Source organism: Dermochelys coriacea, chromosome 7 (genome assembly GCF_009764565.3).
Source record: "Dermochelys coriacea isolate rDerCor1 chromosome 7, rDerCor1.pri.v4, whole genome shotgun sequence".
Taxonomy (NCBI): Eukaryota; Metazoa; Chordata; order Testudines; family Dermochelyidae; genus Dermochelys; species Dermochelys coriacea.
In genome coordinates, this window is record NC_050074.1 from 105,856,484 (window position 1) to 105,874,258 (window position 17,775).

The 17,775-nt window shown below is 41.4% G+C and overlaps 1 protein-coding gene across 6 annotated transcripts in view; it reads right to left on the reverse strand.

Moving 5' to 3' along the window:
* LOC119859100 (phospholysine phosphohistidine inorganic pyrophosphate phosphatase) overlaps nucleotides 1-12,744 on the reverse strand; it is a 161,881-nt gene extending 149,137 nt beyond the window's left edge. For 2 of the 6 annotated variants that reach the window (XM_043519590.1, XM_038410785.2), the window contains exon 1: nucleotides 12,531-12,744. In XM_043519590.1, coding sequence (XP_043375525.1) covers nucleotides 12,531-12,697 — 167 coding nt within the window. In that variant the 5' untranslated portion in view covers nucleotides 12,698-12,744. The remainder of the gene's footprint in view (nucleotides 1-12,530) is intronic. The other 4 variants (XM_038410786.2, XM_038410788.2, XM_038410783.2 and 1 more) reach the window with 3 other exon arrangements.
* Nucleotides 12,745-17,775: the final 5,031 nt, after the last annotated feature.

Genomic DNA, 17,775 nt, shown 5'->3' on the forward strand with positions numbered 1-17,775 from the left:
TTTCCACTGTCAAATCATTATTATACTTTGCATACAAAGGACATCTGTTGGTAAACAATTAACTGTATTTCTGGAAAGGAAAGGAAAGGAAAGGAAAAAGGAAAGGAAAGGAAAGGAAGACTTTGCCTCTTTTTATTCAGTGAATTCTTTTTTTGCTCTCAAATAGGCAGGTAAAGTGGATCATTCAGCAATCTGTGCTCCATTAAAAGAGCAATGATGTAATCACCTATTTTATTACTAACATCAAAGATATAGGGCTGGGCTTATCCTTGGGATAACTATTTATCCCTGTGTCACAAATAAAAATTCCATTCTCCCACCTGTTTTCCTTTCACTCCTACTTTAAATGTACCACAGTATTCTATAATAATAGCCCCAAACACTGCGCTCTCATTAGTGTAAGATGGAGTGTATTGTACTAGTAACTGTAGATTGCTGTAGCATTTATGTAAGACTCTCTCTAAAATCCTTTCCTTTATCAAATCTAATTTAAACAAGGTCACGTTCATCTCTAAACTAGGGGCCTGATCCAAATATCATTGAAATCAATGGAAAAACTCCACTCACTGACTCTGATGGGCTTTGAATCAGCCACTTCATGCCTAACACAAGAACCTACATCCTTTTTGATGCATGCCAACCTTTCCTATTTGAGTGGGACAGTCTCTATAGTTTAAATAGATATTTATGATTTTTCCACTCTGCCCCTTTTCCTGAATGCTCTCCTAAACCAGTGAATTTTATCTGAATTTACAGTTGTGTCCTTATTTCTCTCCCAGTGTCCCTTTATGTTAGTTTCAAATGTTCAGTAGATAATTGTGATGAAAAAAAAAAAGCAAATTTCAGCCTTGTTTATCTTTACTTCAATGAAGTTACACAAGGGATGAATCTGGCTTATTATCTCTATCACTAGAAATAACTCAATCAGTATTTATCAGCTTTATTTTTGTCATATTCACGAACTGCATAATTCTCCATACAGCTTAAGCTGTGGCTCTACTCTGAAAAGTGACTGAAAAAAAATGGCACCAAACAGATCCTCTCCCTGCATGTGTGCAGAGTCCCATCTGCTGACTTCTGTCCTAAAAAATTATTTTTTACTGCTTTTTATGCCTATAAACCCTGCAGAGCCAACACAAATAAGAAAGAGTGAGCAAGACTATTCCTTCTTATGTTTCTCCAACAGAATTGTTTACTGATTCCCAATCAGTTACACTCAGGCAGCCCCACTGGAGACAATGCACAAGGATAATTCAGGGCCTAATTAGGTCTACAGAAATTGTAATATTAGTGATGATATGTGAGAAGTTTGATTCTCAGCTCCCAGATTGAGTTTTCCAGGTGGGAAGTTAGGAAAAAAAAATCTTTTAGTTTTAAACTGAGCCATGACTCAGGTTCCCATCTGCAAACTGGGAAATAATAGTACTTATCAGTGGACTGTTGTATGAATTAATTAGTTGAAATATATTTGCTCAATGCTATGAAATATAAAGTGATATTGTATATAAATAAGTGACAAATATTGTGGTAATCTTTTTTCCTCATTATCTACCCACTGGTGGATGTTTGCACACTAACCAATTATGCCACTGGATAATAAATAACTCATGATGCTAAATGTCAATTGCATTTAAATTCCAATGGAGAGACAGGAGTGTTTTCTCCTTTCAACTGACGCAAACATCCACCTGCTTGGGGTATGCGCCATTTCAGGAAAGGAGGGTCTTCAAAATAATAATCAAACACAGTACTGATTAACTTAATGAAAGTATGGTCCAGTAGATAGGGCAATGGACTCAAGGAACTAAGAGACCTGGGGGCAGATCCTCAGCTGGGGCAAATATTCATAGCTCTACTGATTTCAATGGAGCTATGACAAATTTACACCAGCTGAGGCTCTGTTCCCCAGATTCTATTCCTGGGTCTGTCACTGACTTATTGCATGACCATGAGCATGTAATTTCATCTCTCTGCACCTCACTTTTTAGGCACTGATGCATACCTTCCTTTGTAGAGAGCTTTGAGCTCTACCGACAAAAAGTGAAAATGCAGAGCTAATAATAATTAATTAATTAATATTTGTAACATTCTTAGACATCTTTGATTGAAAGACTCTTTCTCAACAAACCTAACCCGACTATTGGAAGCATTTCAGATGTAGCATGCTCTCAAAACTCTTAATGTCTGCAGCAGATTGTGCGAAGAGATTTAAGACTAAAACCATGAATTTCTATCTCTTGTTCTACATGCGCCTTCAGGTGGCTCTTTGTAAACTTGCAACTGATCTCCATGTACTAACTCACTATTCCCCCCACCCCCGCCGGGGGGTTATGATTACAATTCTGTTTGTTTCTCTCACAATCTTAGCCTTGTAAGACTCTGCAGGCATTTTATTTTAACATGGCTGCCCAGCTGCTCCACAGCCTCCCTATGCCTAAGATTTCCATTGCTCTTTTAAAGAGCCCTGTTAAAAGTTGTGCTAACAGATGCACTATACTGACCAAACAACAGGATGTTGTAAATGTCTAACCTCTGCGTGCTTTTCATATGTATATGCTAATAGGCATGCTATGAACATACAGCTGTAAATGCAAACAACAGATCTCAGGATGGGCATGTTTTATGGATGTTTAACCACCTTCTGTCTTGGAACAGACCAACTCCTTACTGTTTGCAACATGAAAAGTGAACCTCATTTTCAGTGTCAATCAATCAATCAGGACCATAAGGGCACAGAATAAAGGAGTTGTTAAGGTTAGTTCTGAAGGAGTCATTTAAATCACTGATGTATTTTCGGATTCATTACAAATGTGATATTCTGGTCTACGCAAGTTATTTCTATTACATGTAGAGGAGACATTTCCTATGTTGTAGTCAGCCCTACTATAAGGAATTTTTTCCCCACAACAAATGCATGCCACATCACATGAATGACTAACAAAATAAACAATCACAATTCAACTTGATTTTAAAGTCTCTAAATAAGCTTTTCTGCAATACAGATAACAGGCCAAATTCCCCTGTTGTTCTACCTGTCTTAGGATTTTATACTGCCACCTATCACTGTTGTATCTGAGTGCCTTTCATGAAAAATCAGTAGTAACGGTCTTCATGGAGTTTCTGGCACTTTCTTCTTTTTCAGGGTAAAACATCTGTTTTGGGTTGAATTTTTGTTTTTAATTTTTTAGGTTTTTATTAATTTAATTTCTTTTTTGTAATGTTGATTGTTTCAGGGTTGTTGTTTGTGAGTTGGTTTTCTGTTGTTTTTGTCAGTTGAAGTATTTTGGGCAAAAGGGGGTATCAATGCTCACGGTTACACCAGTGTAAATGTGGAGTAATCCAGTAAAGTTGTTGGAGTTACTTCAGATCTACAACAGCATAATCAAGAGCAGAACTTAGCCTATCCTGCAGAATAAGCATTTACTTTGGTTTTTATTTTCAGACTCTGATTTGGCAATTTCCTTCCAGAATAATCCTAAAATATTCCAATACCACAAACTATAAAAGAGATGCATTAGAGTTAAAAAATACTAAGAAGGAATGGATACCCTTGCTGTAATATTCCTAACTAGGAATATAGCTTTAGTGGAAGGAAAAATGGCTTCCTCTATCTCAGATCTACTGCAAAGGGAAATGTTGCTTTTGTGTTTTGCCCTTGTGTACCGTATACTGTTACATGAGATTTCAGTGATGTGACTGTGTGCGGAAGATGGTACAGCAAGGCATTTGAAGAGAAGGTCAGCACTTGCATTATATGAGAGCACAGACATCCTTTCAACAGTATCTATGTATCAAAATATTTACGAATCATATAGAGAATAAAATGCATATTTACTAAGAGATTTATTTAGGCATGCATCACACTAAACAATTATTGTATGAATCTGAATTATTTACACGGTTTCTATTTATTTGCATCTGAATGTATGACTTTTTAGAAATCTTGATTAAAAAGCAATTTCTTAAAAAATAGCAGCTTTTAGTGTCAACGCATTTGCATACAACTACATACTGACCTATGCTATCATCCAAACACAATATTAATGATCGGTTGGTAATGAGATAATGAGTCAATAAGGGTTTTAAATTATGTGAGCTAGAATAATTTCTTGTCTGATAAGGAGATAAATAAGGCTCCTGGACTTTACTGAGCAAAGCGATCATTCTTAAGCAATTATATTGAATGCCATGAATAATGTTTTTCTTTGGCACTTTTTGGCACGTATTCCTGCTGCACCAGATTTCCATGACTATGGCTGTCACTTCTGTGTTGCTCCTTAGTATAAAACTTCCAAGGAGCTATACAGAATCAACAATGAAGATCTAGCAAGAGAGGCACAAAGATCAAGATCAATATAATAATGACAGGTTTCAGAGTAGCAGCCGTGTTAGTCTGTATTCGCAAAAAGAAAAGGAGTACTTGTGGCACCTTAGAGACTAACAAATTTATTAGAGCATAAGCTTTCGTGATGAAGTGAGCTGTAGCTCACGAAAGCTTATGCTCTAATAAATTTGTTAGTCTCTAAGGTGCCACAAGTACTCCTTTTCTTTTTGCGAATATAATAATGATGTCACAATTGTGAGGATTCATAGGTGCTGTGCAGATGCATATGTGCTAAGTATTACTCTGAAGGCCATTGAGAAATTGCAATGCTCATTGGGGTGGGGAGGGAGGCATTCAGCAGCTGCACATTCTGGTGAGGTCATTCATAGATATTAAGGTCAGAAGGGACCATTATGATCATCTAGTCTGACCTCCTGCACAACAGAGGCCACAGAATCTCATCCACCCACTCCTGCAAAAAACCTCTCACCTATGTCTGAGCTATTGAAGTCCTCAAATCATGGTTTAAAGACTTCAAGGAGCAGAGAATCCTCATTCTTTCATTTCCGTGGGTGCTTACTGGACCCTGTGCACAAGTGGGAATGGGCATAAAAGTGCAAGAATCTCAGGAGCCAGGGGAAACCTCAGTCCTCCTCCTGAGTGAGGTTAACACCCATAATTGTACTAGCTCTCCAAAGAGGGCAAAGCAATGTCCCAAAGCACTGTACCATAAGCAAAGCAGCCTGAGTGCCAGCAGCCACACATCTGGAGCTCAGAAAGGCCTCATGCCTGCTTGAGGCACAATGAGCCCTACACTCTATGGAGTGGAGCTCCTATGACCATTGTGAGTGCAGTGTTGTGCTGTGTGTTAAAGGCATTGTGGAGCCCATTGAACAGTTTAGACAGAAAGCCAGAGCTTTATAAATTATGCTCATGGTAGGAGACTGAATGACCCAGCGTATACAGGGTGAAATTCACCCTCCGTTCCCCACACACTTCTCAACAAACAGGCTTTGTATTTGGAACTATACAGAAGCCACTCTGCAGTTCATGAGCTGGGTGTGGGGCCTCCCCTCAGCCTTGAACTTCTTACCCTGGAGGTCGTAGCCACTGGATCCATGGAATCACAGATCCATGCATCATACCACTTCCCCCAGCTGATGCCAAAGCTGACATACAAAACATGGGGCACAGATTCCTCTGCACACCAGCTCCAGTTGCAGCAGCAGCTCTGCTGTGCCAGAGGCCTTCTGCAGTCCTTACACCATGGGTGAATGTCATACATTGTCTTCCAGTTTCGTTACACTTCAGCTCCAACCCAAATGAGTTTGACTATTTGAAGAGAGCATCCAGGGGTCTATAGTTAGTTAGCATCTCAAAATCCGCTTTGAAGACTCTATACAGCCTCCCCCAGGTCAAATAAGCATACAGACCAAATTAACTGCTGAAATGTAGTGATCTCTAATGAGGAACAAGGGCTTAGGGATTTCCAGCATATCAAGAGAAAACTCTTAACATCTTGCATTGTGCCCAAGGCCAGAGTTTTACTACTATTTCAGCCAATATTTCTGACATTACTGGAAGTTAAATTACAGTCTATGTTGCCTACATACAGGAGGGTTCAGTAAACGCAGCAACAAAACTGTTTAATAAAAGTATGTAACCTAATAAAAAATTAAGCTGAAAAACCTAAAAGAAACAAAACCAAATCTCCAATGACATAGGGGGAATTTTGGTGGAGATATTATCAAATATTTCCCAGTTTTATAAGAAATGACCTGTTTTCCTGCAGTAATTATATGATTGTTATTGTTTATGTTTATTGTGGTAGCACCTAGAAGCACCAGCCCAGTTCAGGGCCCCAGTGCTAGGCACTGTACAAACACATAGTAAGAGACAGTCCATGTCCCAAACAGCTTGCAGTCTAAATAGACAAAGGAAGGACTATTATTCCTGTTTCACTAATGGGGAAAGTGAGACACAGAGGATTAAATGATTTAGACGTGGTCAGACAGGAAGCCTGTGGCAGAGCAAGGAATTGAACTCAGATCTCCTGAGTCTCACACTAGTGTCGCTAACCACAAAACCATCATCCTTCTTTATATAAAGATATTACAAGCAACAAGGAAAATAGACCAGTGTGAATTTTAAAACTCCTTATTAATCCAGTCTTTATTCAGGAAACTACAAAAGAGAATTTCTCAATAAGAGGTCCTGAAATGCCTAAGTTCTTATCTAGCAAGTCCAGCAGTGGCCAATATCCCATGCTTTACAGATTCCAAGGCCAGAGGGAGCATTGCTATCATCCCAGCTGACCTCCTGTACAACACAGGCCATAGAACGTCTCCAAAATATTTCCTAGAACATATCTTTTAGAGAAATATCTAATCTGACTTTAAAATGGACAGTGATGGAAAATCCACTATGACTCTTGATAAGCTCTTCCAATGGTTAATCACTCTCAGTGGTAAAAATTTACACCTTATTTCCGGCCTCAATTTGTCTGGATTCAACTTCCAGACCCTGGATTGTGTTCTACCTTTCTCTTCTAAACTGAAGAGTCCATTATTAAATATTTGTTCCTCAGGCAGATACTTACTGTCATTCATTAACCTTCACTTTGTTAAGCTACATAGATTGATCTTTTTGAGTCTATCACTATAAGGCATGTTTTCTAATCCTTTAATCATTCTTGTGGCTCTTCTCTGAACCATCTCCAATTTAACATTCTTCTTTAACTGGGGGCAAAAGAACTGGCCATGGTCTTCCAGCAACAGTTGCATCAGTGCCAAATACAGAGCTTAAAATAACCTCTCTGATTGCACTCAATATTTTCCCCCAGTTACTTTCCCCCTCAACGGCACTATTCCCATGCTTGAAGCAAAGCACGTGCATAAGTATTTGCAGGGGCCTTGGAGGGCATATGCCTCAGAGAAGAAAATTACTTTAGTTTTGTGTTTTATACCAGCGCCACTATCACTATGGGCACTCTCAAAACTTACACAATATTAATAATAATTGTTTGAGTCTAATGGTAGGAATATCAGACCGATTAGCACAGCAGTGGCTGACACTCTAAGAAAGTTTGACTTTCTGCAAAAGCATAAAGAAATAGAACGAATATCAGAAAGGTTCAATTAGAACCCTTCTGGTCTAGGATGAGGAACAGGCTTTGATACTTCTTTTAAAAACATACAAAGCCCATTGAAATCAATGGATCAAGCCCTAAAATAACTTTAGGAGTCAACTTTGGCAGTGATTTTCACTCCTTTATAATCCCAATTGATAATTCAGCACAAGAATTAGGTCCTCATGCTCAAACATAAATGAGCAAATCAGATGAAAATTAAATCTTTTCCTGTCGTGAACTCACTTTGCTGTATCTGTGGTTGTAATGCATGTGACTTACGTTTAGAGATCCCCTCAAGGTGAAGGGCTTCATTCATTTCAACCAACAGAACTGAAATATGCCCTCTTTCCCCAGCTAGGGAAGAAAGTCTGACTTGGGGGCAGCAAAAGCTGCTCATACTAACCCCTGCTCTTCTGAAGTGTATGGCCCGAGAAGCAATTGGTGCTGGGCAAGGAGGATGCAGGGACAAGGCACCCAGAAGATGTGCTCATTCAATACAGTGGCCTGCTTTCCTTAGGTGTGAATCCCACTACTAATGCAGTTGAACCCACAGGTGGAGAGGGGTTCAAACTGCATCCTAACCAGAGCTCATGGTGCTGAATCAATTGTGTAGTGTGACAGCTTTAACGGCAAATTTCCTTGCAGGGGCTCGTCATGGGTTATGGTGCCTGCCACCGCTTTGTTGATGACCCTCCAGTGACCTGATGTAAAATGACCTAACGATCTCTACTGAACCAATATCTATAACACGAAACCACCACCATAATTTGCACCATTGCCAGCTGTCTCAACCAAGGGCCAATGACTGCCTAGGAGTGGAGCTAGATCTACCCCCCTCACCACTCAAGTGATGGTCCCTTCAGGACAGAGTTGAGACACACTGGCAAGGCAGCGTGAGGAAAGTAGCGCTGATGCTGCTCAGACCTACCTGTTCCATGTATAAATGGGCAACATTAGTCTTTGGGCTCCCAGCCTGGCATCTTACACAAGCCCTAAATTAAATTAAAAAGAAACTCCTTGCATGTCACTGCTGGGTTTGCCTTTAGCTGCACTAACACCCAAACACTAATTAAACAATAGTGTAGTATTAAGGGAAAGTACAGTAACTTTGACAATTTTTGTATTGATTTGCATGGTTTATAACAGAGGTCGTGAATTCCATTATTAAGAATAGCCCTTTCTATTATAATATCCGTTTCAATTGCTTATTCACCATTTGGGCTGAAATTTCCATGCTTAGTGTCTGCTTCAGGTTGATTTTTTGGGGCAAAAACATAAACTAATTTGACTGCTATGTTCATTAACTTGGGATAGTACCCTACCAGTGCAGGCAATTTTTTCAACTGATTAATGATTGAAAATACTAGATTGCACATCTACATTGTCCTCCAATTTTAGATTTAATATACATAGTGACTAAAGTAAATATCAGTTGAAATTGAATCTAACCTGCCTGTATTTCTCTGGGGTTGGGTTACTATTTTTGCTAGGAGCCCTAGGAAAGCAGAGCTTCGAACTCAATGGATTCTCTCTTGGTTGAATAAACATTTAAAAAAATGTCAAGGTAAACCAAAAGTTTCATGTTTGTTTTCCTATCTTACTCAATTTTTAAGACTACAAACTTGAGGTCTGGAAAGTCTATTTTTTTACCCTGATCCTACTTTATTTTTGGATATAATTCCACTAACTTGAGCCAAATAAAAATGTAACCCTTTAAATACCATGGAACATGTAGCATAATCAAGCATCAAGGGTATATGGCTGGACACCATATATCCTGATGACAGAACAGTAATTATAAATAATATCTAGATCTTTGGTAGCACTTTACATCCATAGATCTCAAAGCCTTCATTAAGGAGGTAAGCAAAATTATCCCCATTTTACTGATGAGGAAATTGGGGCACTGAAAGGTGAAGTGACTTGGCCAAGGTCACCTAGTACGCTAGTAGCAGAATTGGGAATAGAACTCAGGAGTTCCAGTCTAGTGCTCGATCCAATAGACCAGTGGTTCTAAAGCAGGCTATGTGTACCCCTGGGGGTATGGAGACATCTTCCAGGGGGTACATCAACTCATCTTGGTATTTGCCTAGTTTTACAGCAAGCTACATAAAAAGCACTAGCAAAGTCAGTACAAATAAAAATTTCATATGACTTGTTTATATGCTCTACATACTATACACTGAAATGTAAGTACAATACTTATATTCCAATTGATTTATTTTATAATTATATGGGAACAATGAGAAAGTAAGCAATTTTTCAGTAATAGTGTGCTGTGACACTTTTGTATTTTTATGTCTGATTTTGTAAGCAAACAGTTTTTAAGAGAGGTAATACTTGAGGGTACACAAGACAGATCAGACTCCTGAAAGGGGTACAGTAATCTGGAAAGGTTGAGAGCCACTGTTGTAAACTGCCAATGCTCAGAGCCTCTGAAAACCAACGCACTAGTTGCTATAAGTACACTGGCACCTCCTGAAAAACTGTTTGAATTGCTTCTTTTAGAAAAAGAATGCTAAAGTTTTGCTTTAAAAACATATCCTCACTTTCAGTATATAGATAATACGGCCTAACAGTCGGGGGAGGGCTGCTCCTCTGCAGACAAACCATCTAGCTACAGAGTCAGGGTTTACAAAACTAAAAAAAGCCCAGTCCAAACCTCAGTGAAATCAATGGAAGGACTCCCTTTCACTTGAAAGAGTTTTGGATTAGAGTCTTAGAAAAACTCATATATGAGACAGAATAAAACTCAACAGAGGCCAAAGACCAATTTTACTGGGTGGGGATGGCTTGGAGATCTTAGCATCACTTCTGGAAGATCAGGATCCCTGAAATTACAGGTCCCAAATGTGGCAGGATTCACTCAGTAATTCCACCAGAGAGAGATTTAGCACCACTCAATTTATTGCATTGAAGATGGGGGGCACAAGAATGACTTTCAGATAAGACCTTATAAACCAGAGGTTCTCAAACAGGGGTCTGCCCCTCAGGGGGTCACGAGGTTATTACATGGGGGGGTCACAAGCCATCAGCCTCCACCCCAAACCCCACTTTGCCTCTAGAATTTATAATGGTGTTAAATATATAAAAATGTGTTTTTAATTATAAGGAGGAGTCACACCCAGAGGCTTGCTATGTGAAAAGGCTCACCAGTATAGAAGTTTGAGAACCACTGTTATAAACTATGGTTCTGTCTTCCCCTGCTCCACCAATTACATGAAAGTGCTTTTAGCACCTTTTATAAGAGATGGGGATTGACCTAGTGAACTTGGCAAAAGTTTTCTTTCACCTGACTGTTGTACAAGCATGATGCCGTCCTCTATATTTCAGTGGATATGTATGCATATATGCATGCAGACTTGTGAAACTGAAGAAGAATACTGCACAAATGGACATTATTGGAACACAGGAATTGCCTTACTGGATCAGACCAATAATCCATCAAATCCAGCAGTGGCCAGTACCATCTGCTTCGGGGGATGATATAAGAAACCCTACAAAAAACAGTTACGGAATAACCTGCCTCCAGGGAAAGCTTCCTCCTAATGACCAATATTTAAAGGTTGTCTTATGCCCTAAAGGTTAATTATTTGGAGACAGATTCTCCCAGATATCCTTTGTGGTTGCTGGGAAAATGTGGTTCAGTGCACTGTGTGAGCTGATGAGAAAAAAGGTTTTCTCATTAATGAGAGCTCTAGATTTTGAAAATAAGTACAGAAAATTAGAAGATCTAGCACAGATTTCACAAGATATTCAAAGATTTTCAAAAGATATTGCAGGTGTGTGCTAATTCATTCTTTAAAGGCCTGCACAAGGTAATGAATAGGTTATAAATTATGGCTCTGAATCAGAAGAGAGTCCTCAAGTAGCTGAAGTCTTGACATTTGAGGCACCAGCCCCACTGAAGTTGATGACCCTTTGGAAAAATTCAGAGTGAATACACAATCTGATTGTGATTAACAGCCGTGTGGGAGGACAGAAAGCATGGATATATGGCATCCTAGATGCCTGGTTTCGAGGGGAGGAGGCAATGGAAGGGTGAATGACAGGAGGGGGAGAGCATACAGGAAGCATTGCGTAGCACATGGAAGGGAGAGCATGTGGAAATGGTGTACAACACCCAGCATAGCAGGGGGAGGTAGTGGGAAACAATGTAAAATAGCGTATGCCACCCAGTATACATGGCAGCAGGGATAGCTGAAATGTGGAATAGTGTGTTGCACCCAGTACATGATACGAGGGAGAAGTGAAATGCTGTTTGGTACTCAGGATACATGGTCCGGGAGTCGGAGAGGTGAAATTGTGGAGTGGTGATTGGCAACCAGGATACATTTGGGGTGGGGTGGCAGGATGAAATGTGAAATGGTGTATGGCATCCAGGGGGGCAATGAAAAATGATGTGTGGTACCCAGGATACACGTCAGGCAATCTGGAATGGTGTATGGCACCCAGAGTATATGGCAGAGGTGTGAGGGGGAGTTGGAACAGGGTGTGGCACCCAGGATACATGACAGGGGCGTGGAGGGGGAGGTGGCACCCAGTGTACATGGGGGGGGGGAAGAAGGGGAACGGTGTGGGGCACCCAGCATACATTGGAGGGGGGGGAGAGGAGGAACGGCGTGTGGCGTACACTGGGGGGGGGGTTGAAGTGTGGCAAGGTGTGTGGCACCCAGGAGAGAGGGCAGGCAACGGGGCACGGCGTATGGCCCCCAGGCGTGCCCTGCTGGGCTCTCTCCTAGGCCTGCAGCCTGTGGCCTGCGTCCCTTCCCCTGCCCAAGGAGCTAGGATCGCAGGTTCCCAACCCGCGGTAGCTTAGACCCTTTTCCTGGGAGCGGCTGGAAGCACAGCGAGGAAGGAGCCCGGCGGGGCGCCGTGGCCCCTGGCTGAACCTGGCGGCGGCCGAGAAGGGGGCGGCCCCGCACAGCTGCAAGGAGGGAGGGGGCGGCGCCCCCTCGCAGCGTGCCCGGGAGGCGGGGCGGGCCAGGGCACCGCCGGGGGGGCGGGGAAGGAGAGAGAGAGGGCCGCCCGCCCGCCCGCCGGGCTGTGTAACGCCCTAGCTCTGCGGGCACTTACTTTTCCACCGCTTCTCTAGATCCCGGGATGGGAACCCCGCCTCCGTCTCCTCCACCGTCATACAGGACCCCACTGATATCTAGCACCACTCCCTCAATGCCCGCACGCCGCTTTGCCCACTCCGCCATAGCGCGCGCAGCCCGGCCCGGGGCAGGCAGCCGGTGCATAGGGTCCGCGGAACTCCGCCGCGTCCAGAGCCCTTCCTTCCGCCAGGGCCGCTGGGAAATGTAGTTTTTCAATGGTGTTAATTTGAGCAGGAGAAGGCAAAGTGCGGGCGTACACGGGGGGGGGGGACGGGACGGTGGAACGGGATTGGCACCCAACATGCGGCGGGGAGGTGGACCGGCGTGTGCCACCCAGAATACATTGGGAGGGGGGCTGGAACAGGGTGTGGCACCCAGCATACATTGGGGAGGAAGGGTGGAATGGGGTGTGGCATCCAGCATACATTGGGAGGGGGGTGGAATGGGGTGTGGCACCCAGCATACATTTGGGTGGAATGGGGTGTGGCACCCAGCATACATTTGGGTGGAATGGGGTGTGGCACCCAGCATACATTGGGAGGGGGTGGAATGGGGTGTGGCACCCAGCATACATTGGGGAGGAAGGGTGCAATGGGGTGTGGCACCCAGCATACATTGGGAGGGGGGTGGAATGGGGTGTGGCACCCAGCATACATTGGGGAGGAAGGTGCAATGGGGTGTGGCACCCAGCATACATTGGGGAGGGTTGAACAGGTGTGGCACCCAGCATACATTGGGGGTGGAAGGGGGTGTGACACGCAGCATACATTGGCAGGTGGAACGGTGGGAGGTGTGGCACCCAGCATACATTGTGGAGGGGTGAGGGGGAGGTAGAATGGGGACTAATGGGCAGGCAGCATTTTCGATTCGCTGTTAGTGATGACAGTGAGCAGGGGGAGAAATAGATTCTCCCGGTGGCTGTCTTGAAGGAAGCTTCTACACACAACTTCAGGTCACAACCTGCTTCATTTGTGTCTTTTATAATAAGTAATAGTAATTACTATCATACTACGGTCTTGCACTTAGCAATCATCATCGCCACCAAGCACACTTCACCAGCCCTTTACAAGTCATTTACAGTAGTATCTACAGCCCCCAGCCAAGATGAGGGCCCGCTTGTACTAGGCACTGAACAAACACATAGTAAGCGAGTATCTTGCATGGTCACGCTTCAGATCACTCACAGACATCGAACCTGATCCCCATCCTCATGAAGTTAATGGTAAAACTGCTATGAATCTCAACAGAAACTCTTTTTATTCAAAACTTCCATTTAAAGAAATCACTCCTGGGCTGAGATCAAACCTTCAGAATAGCAGCCTGAATAAGTTACAGGCACCTGAAAATGATTCATCAGAGTGGAAAGGCTTGTGCAGCCTTACCTACAGGCATTGCTATGTGCTCTGCTTGTAATTTAAAAATGCTGCAAAAAAGCAGGGCAAGAAGAGAAACAATTTAAAATTCTTTATAATATTATCTTGATTTTCTTATTTTCATGGAAGGTTGCAGAGTGCCAGCCTTGGAAACTGACATCCTCTACTTCTCCCCACAATGCAGGCAGCAGTGGAAACTTCTCCACATTGCCCTACCTCTGTTCTTCAATTCTCTAGTGAAGGGACCATCTCCAGGGAAAAGAAGGCAGCTGAGTCACTATTCACTCCTTGGCTTCTGGGATGAGACTGTATATAAGAAAGCCTAAACTGATGAGAAAGATTAAACCATATGTGACAGTTGTTAGCCATGTTGCTTAATGCACTACTGGAAGGGGCTCCAATATTATGGGGATGAGGATAGTACAAGAAACAGAACAGAATAAAATAGACATATTGCTATAATGAACAGAATTTGCATCAGTGGTTATCAGTGACAAACAGTTGAGTGAATCAGTGGTCAGCATGATAAAGAGTGTTTGAATAAAGAGAAAATTCCAAAGTATATAGACACTATGACTCTTTTGCTCAGAGCAAATGTTAACAACACTTCTTCAATGTTTCACGATAAACTCATTGGGACACTATGTTACTGGAAAAAAATCCTCCATTCTAAGAAATATACATCACTATTGAGTCAGACACTGCCAGTAGTAACAATGGCACACTCTTCTTTTTTAAAAGTGTAGTTTTGTTTGTCTTTTGTGGGAGTATTCCATGACCCTGAAAAGGTTGGCACAAAAGTGTCTTGGGTTTTGATTTTGAAAACATGGTCACCTTTACATTAGGGCCTCAATTTTCAAAAGTGCCCTCCAATTTTGGGGGCCTTAGTTTTTGTGTAATTTAGGCACATAGGGCCTGATTTTCAGAGGCATTGTGCACTGAATGCAGTAGAACAAATTGGTGTAAATATGGATTGCCAGCTCGGATCCCATTTGTTATACCGACTGCTTTTTAAGCTCAGCACAGGCATATTACCATGCAAATTTTTGCAGGGTAGTAGAGATTTGATGTAAGTATAAAATGGGGCCCATGTAGAGCATATTTCTTTTAACTGAGGCTGTGTTGATCAAAAAAGTAGCAGAAAGCCTGGCAAGACCTTTTTGATCCAGCCAAAATACAGACTAAGCTGTACCTTACAAAGTTTGTGCCTTTACATACAGAACATCCCATTACCATAGAAACAATTGAAAAAACACTAGCCTGTCACATAAAGAATTAGATTAATCCTCACTATTTTATAATCATGGGTAAGATCTTATCAGCTGTGTTCCAGCCTTACCGATATTGTTTTCCCCTTGATACAATGCAGATAGTTTGTTCTTAATACTATCAATAGTCTGCCTCAATTCACATAATATATAAGAAACTGTGTTGGAATTATAGTTCACTTTGTTTGAAAAAAAAAAGCAGGGTAGCCTTGGCACCACTGATTTGCATCACTGCTTCTAGAATAGCCTCTGGCTTCTCCTTACAGATAATATCTAAATAGTGAAATTCATTAAATAGACCCAGAAATGGATCAGGTTATTTAAAACAACATCGCTAATGGTGCTATATCTCAGCTGTCCACACTGATAGCGAACATTGTCTTGGATAGTGTTATCAGTCCAGGACACCCGCTATGAATATTGATCCAGAACTTGTTACAGCCATCACTTGCCGTCAGGACAGGTCAGGGTTGAAACCCACCTAGCATCAAAGCAATTTAAAGACAGCACTCATACTGAATTTTAATGCCTAAGCTGAGAAACGAACCAACTTCAAGCAAACAGTTAAGACTAATATGTGTATTTGTGCACGTGTATGTTAAACTGACAATATGTGAAGATGTCTGCTAGCTCAAAAATGTATATCTTAAAGAATTCCATTACTACAACTCACCTTTTACAATTGTGCAGCCACAATATTAAAATATATCCACAAGGCTATATTTTGTAATCTTACATATGTCAGATAGTTTGGATTTTCTCGTACAAAATAAGGCCTTGATCCTGCAAAGACCTACGCATGTGCTTTAAGTTAAGTTAATGCATACACAGGCCAGAGGAATATTTCCATATCATAGCATCTGTGATGGCATCATAATTGTTTCTAAGTAATTCTTTACACCACAGTTATTAGGACTAGCATGTTAAGTTTTAAAGAGGATCACGTTTCAGAAATATTGATAAGAAATATGTAAAGGTCTGGTATCCATTTTCCTTAGTTGATCACACTAAGAACGATATCCATAAACTGTGACTATTACTCTTCCCCTTCTTTCCTTTTCCTACTTTCTTCCTCCCTACCTCTATCTCAATTAAAAGAAAAATACAATCTAAGTATCTAACAAAGCAGTGCCAATTCTTTACTAGGTTCATTTGTTCCTGCCCTTTTTCTGTTTGTACCTTTAGATTGGAAGCCCTTCAAGTCAAAGATTGTCTCTTTTTTATGTTTGTATAGTGCTCAGCACAGTAGAACACCACACTAATTGGGGCATTTGGGTGCTGCCATAATATAAATGATGATAATAATTAATCATAATAATTCTGTAATTTGATTCCTGCATGTCTTGATCTTTTTTTGTCTCTCTTTCTTCCTAGTCAATTATTTTAGGTTCTGTGATATAAAAATGGAAAATAAGGGTCAGATTCTGCCACTTTTAATTCCATTACCTTAATACGGTCGTATTTTATTCCATTTTATTTCTTTAGATTTAACAACAATTTTATCCATACAGAAGCTCCGAGTACCCTAAAAATAATTAATTTCAATGGGACAATTGGTAGTGTAAGATACTACTCAACACGAATAAGGGTGGCAGAATCGATGGCATACCACAGTGCAAAATACATGTTAACAAGATGATTCCCAAATACAGACAACATTAATATTGCCATCCCCAAATCCTTCATCCAGAAATAATATTCCTTTTTCCAATGTTCATCCTGATTTGTCAGGTCAAATGCAAATGCCAGAGTGAGGAAAAAAGCCACCTTATAGATATATTACACACAGTTTATTTAGTGTGAAGTTTAAAAATTTACAGCTCTGTGATTGTTTGAACTGGTTATGGAGACTCCCCCCCCCACCCTAGTCATGGTCAGGGGGATGGCACACTGGCTGAGTGGTGTAGAGAAGCTTGCCCTGCTTTTGTCAGCCCTCTACCTGTTTTATATTAAAAGAGGATTTTATTCTCCTGTAGAATTGGAGTCATTTCCATTGAGAGTTATTCCTGTCCTGTGGTGGGGAAGAATCAAGCCACTACCTTAATCTGCCGAGAGAGAGAGAGAAAGAGAGAGAGAGAGATTATAACCTCTTTTTCCATAGTACATAAATATTTATTTCTGCCACTGACTGGTGTGTGAGCTTGGGTAACTCACTCAGTCACTTGTCCCTCAGCTTCCTCATCTATAAAAGGGGAATCATATATACTCCACAGGGGTGCTGTGAGGATTAATTAGCTTGGACCCAATCTTGCCCTTCATGCAGTGTGGTGATATAGGGGTTGATCCAAAACCCACTGGGGCCAACAGCAAGACTCTCTTTTATTTCAGTAGGTTTTGGATCTGGCCCATAGTTTTGCCACTGATGTCAATGCCACAACCCTCAAGGAATTCAGTGAGTGCAAGATCTCATTCTTAATCTTCGAACCACATTTAGATGACATAAAATGCCATATAAGGGCTTAATATTTTTCTGGACCTTTTTAAAACATAAGACTCAATCCTGCATACTTTGTAAACTCCCATTGACTTCATTGGGAATTTTGGATACACAAGGAATGCAGGATCAAGCCCTTAGATCTAA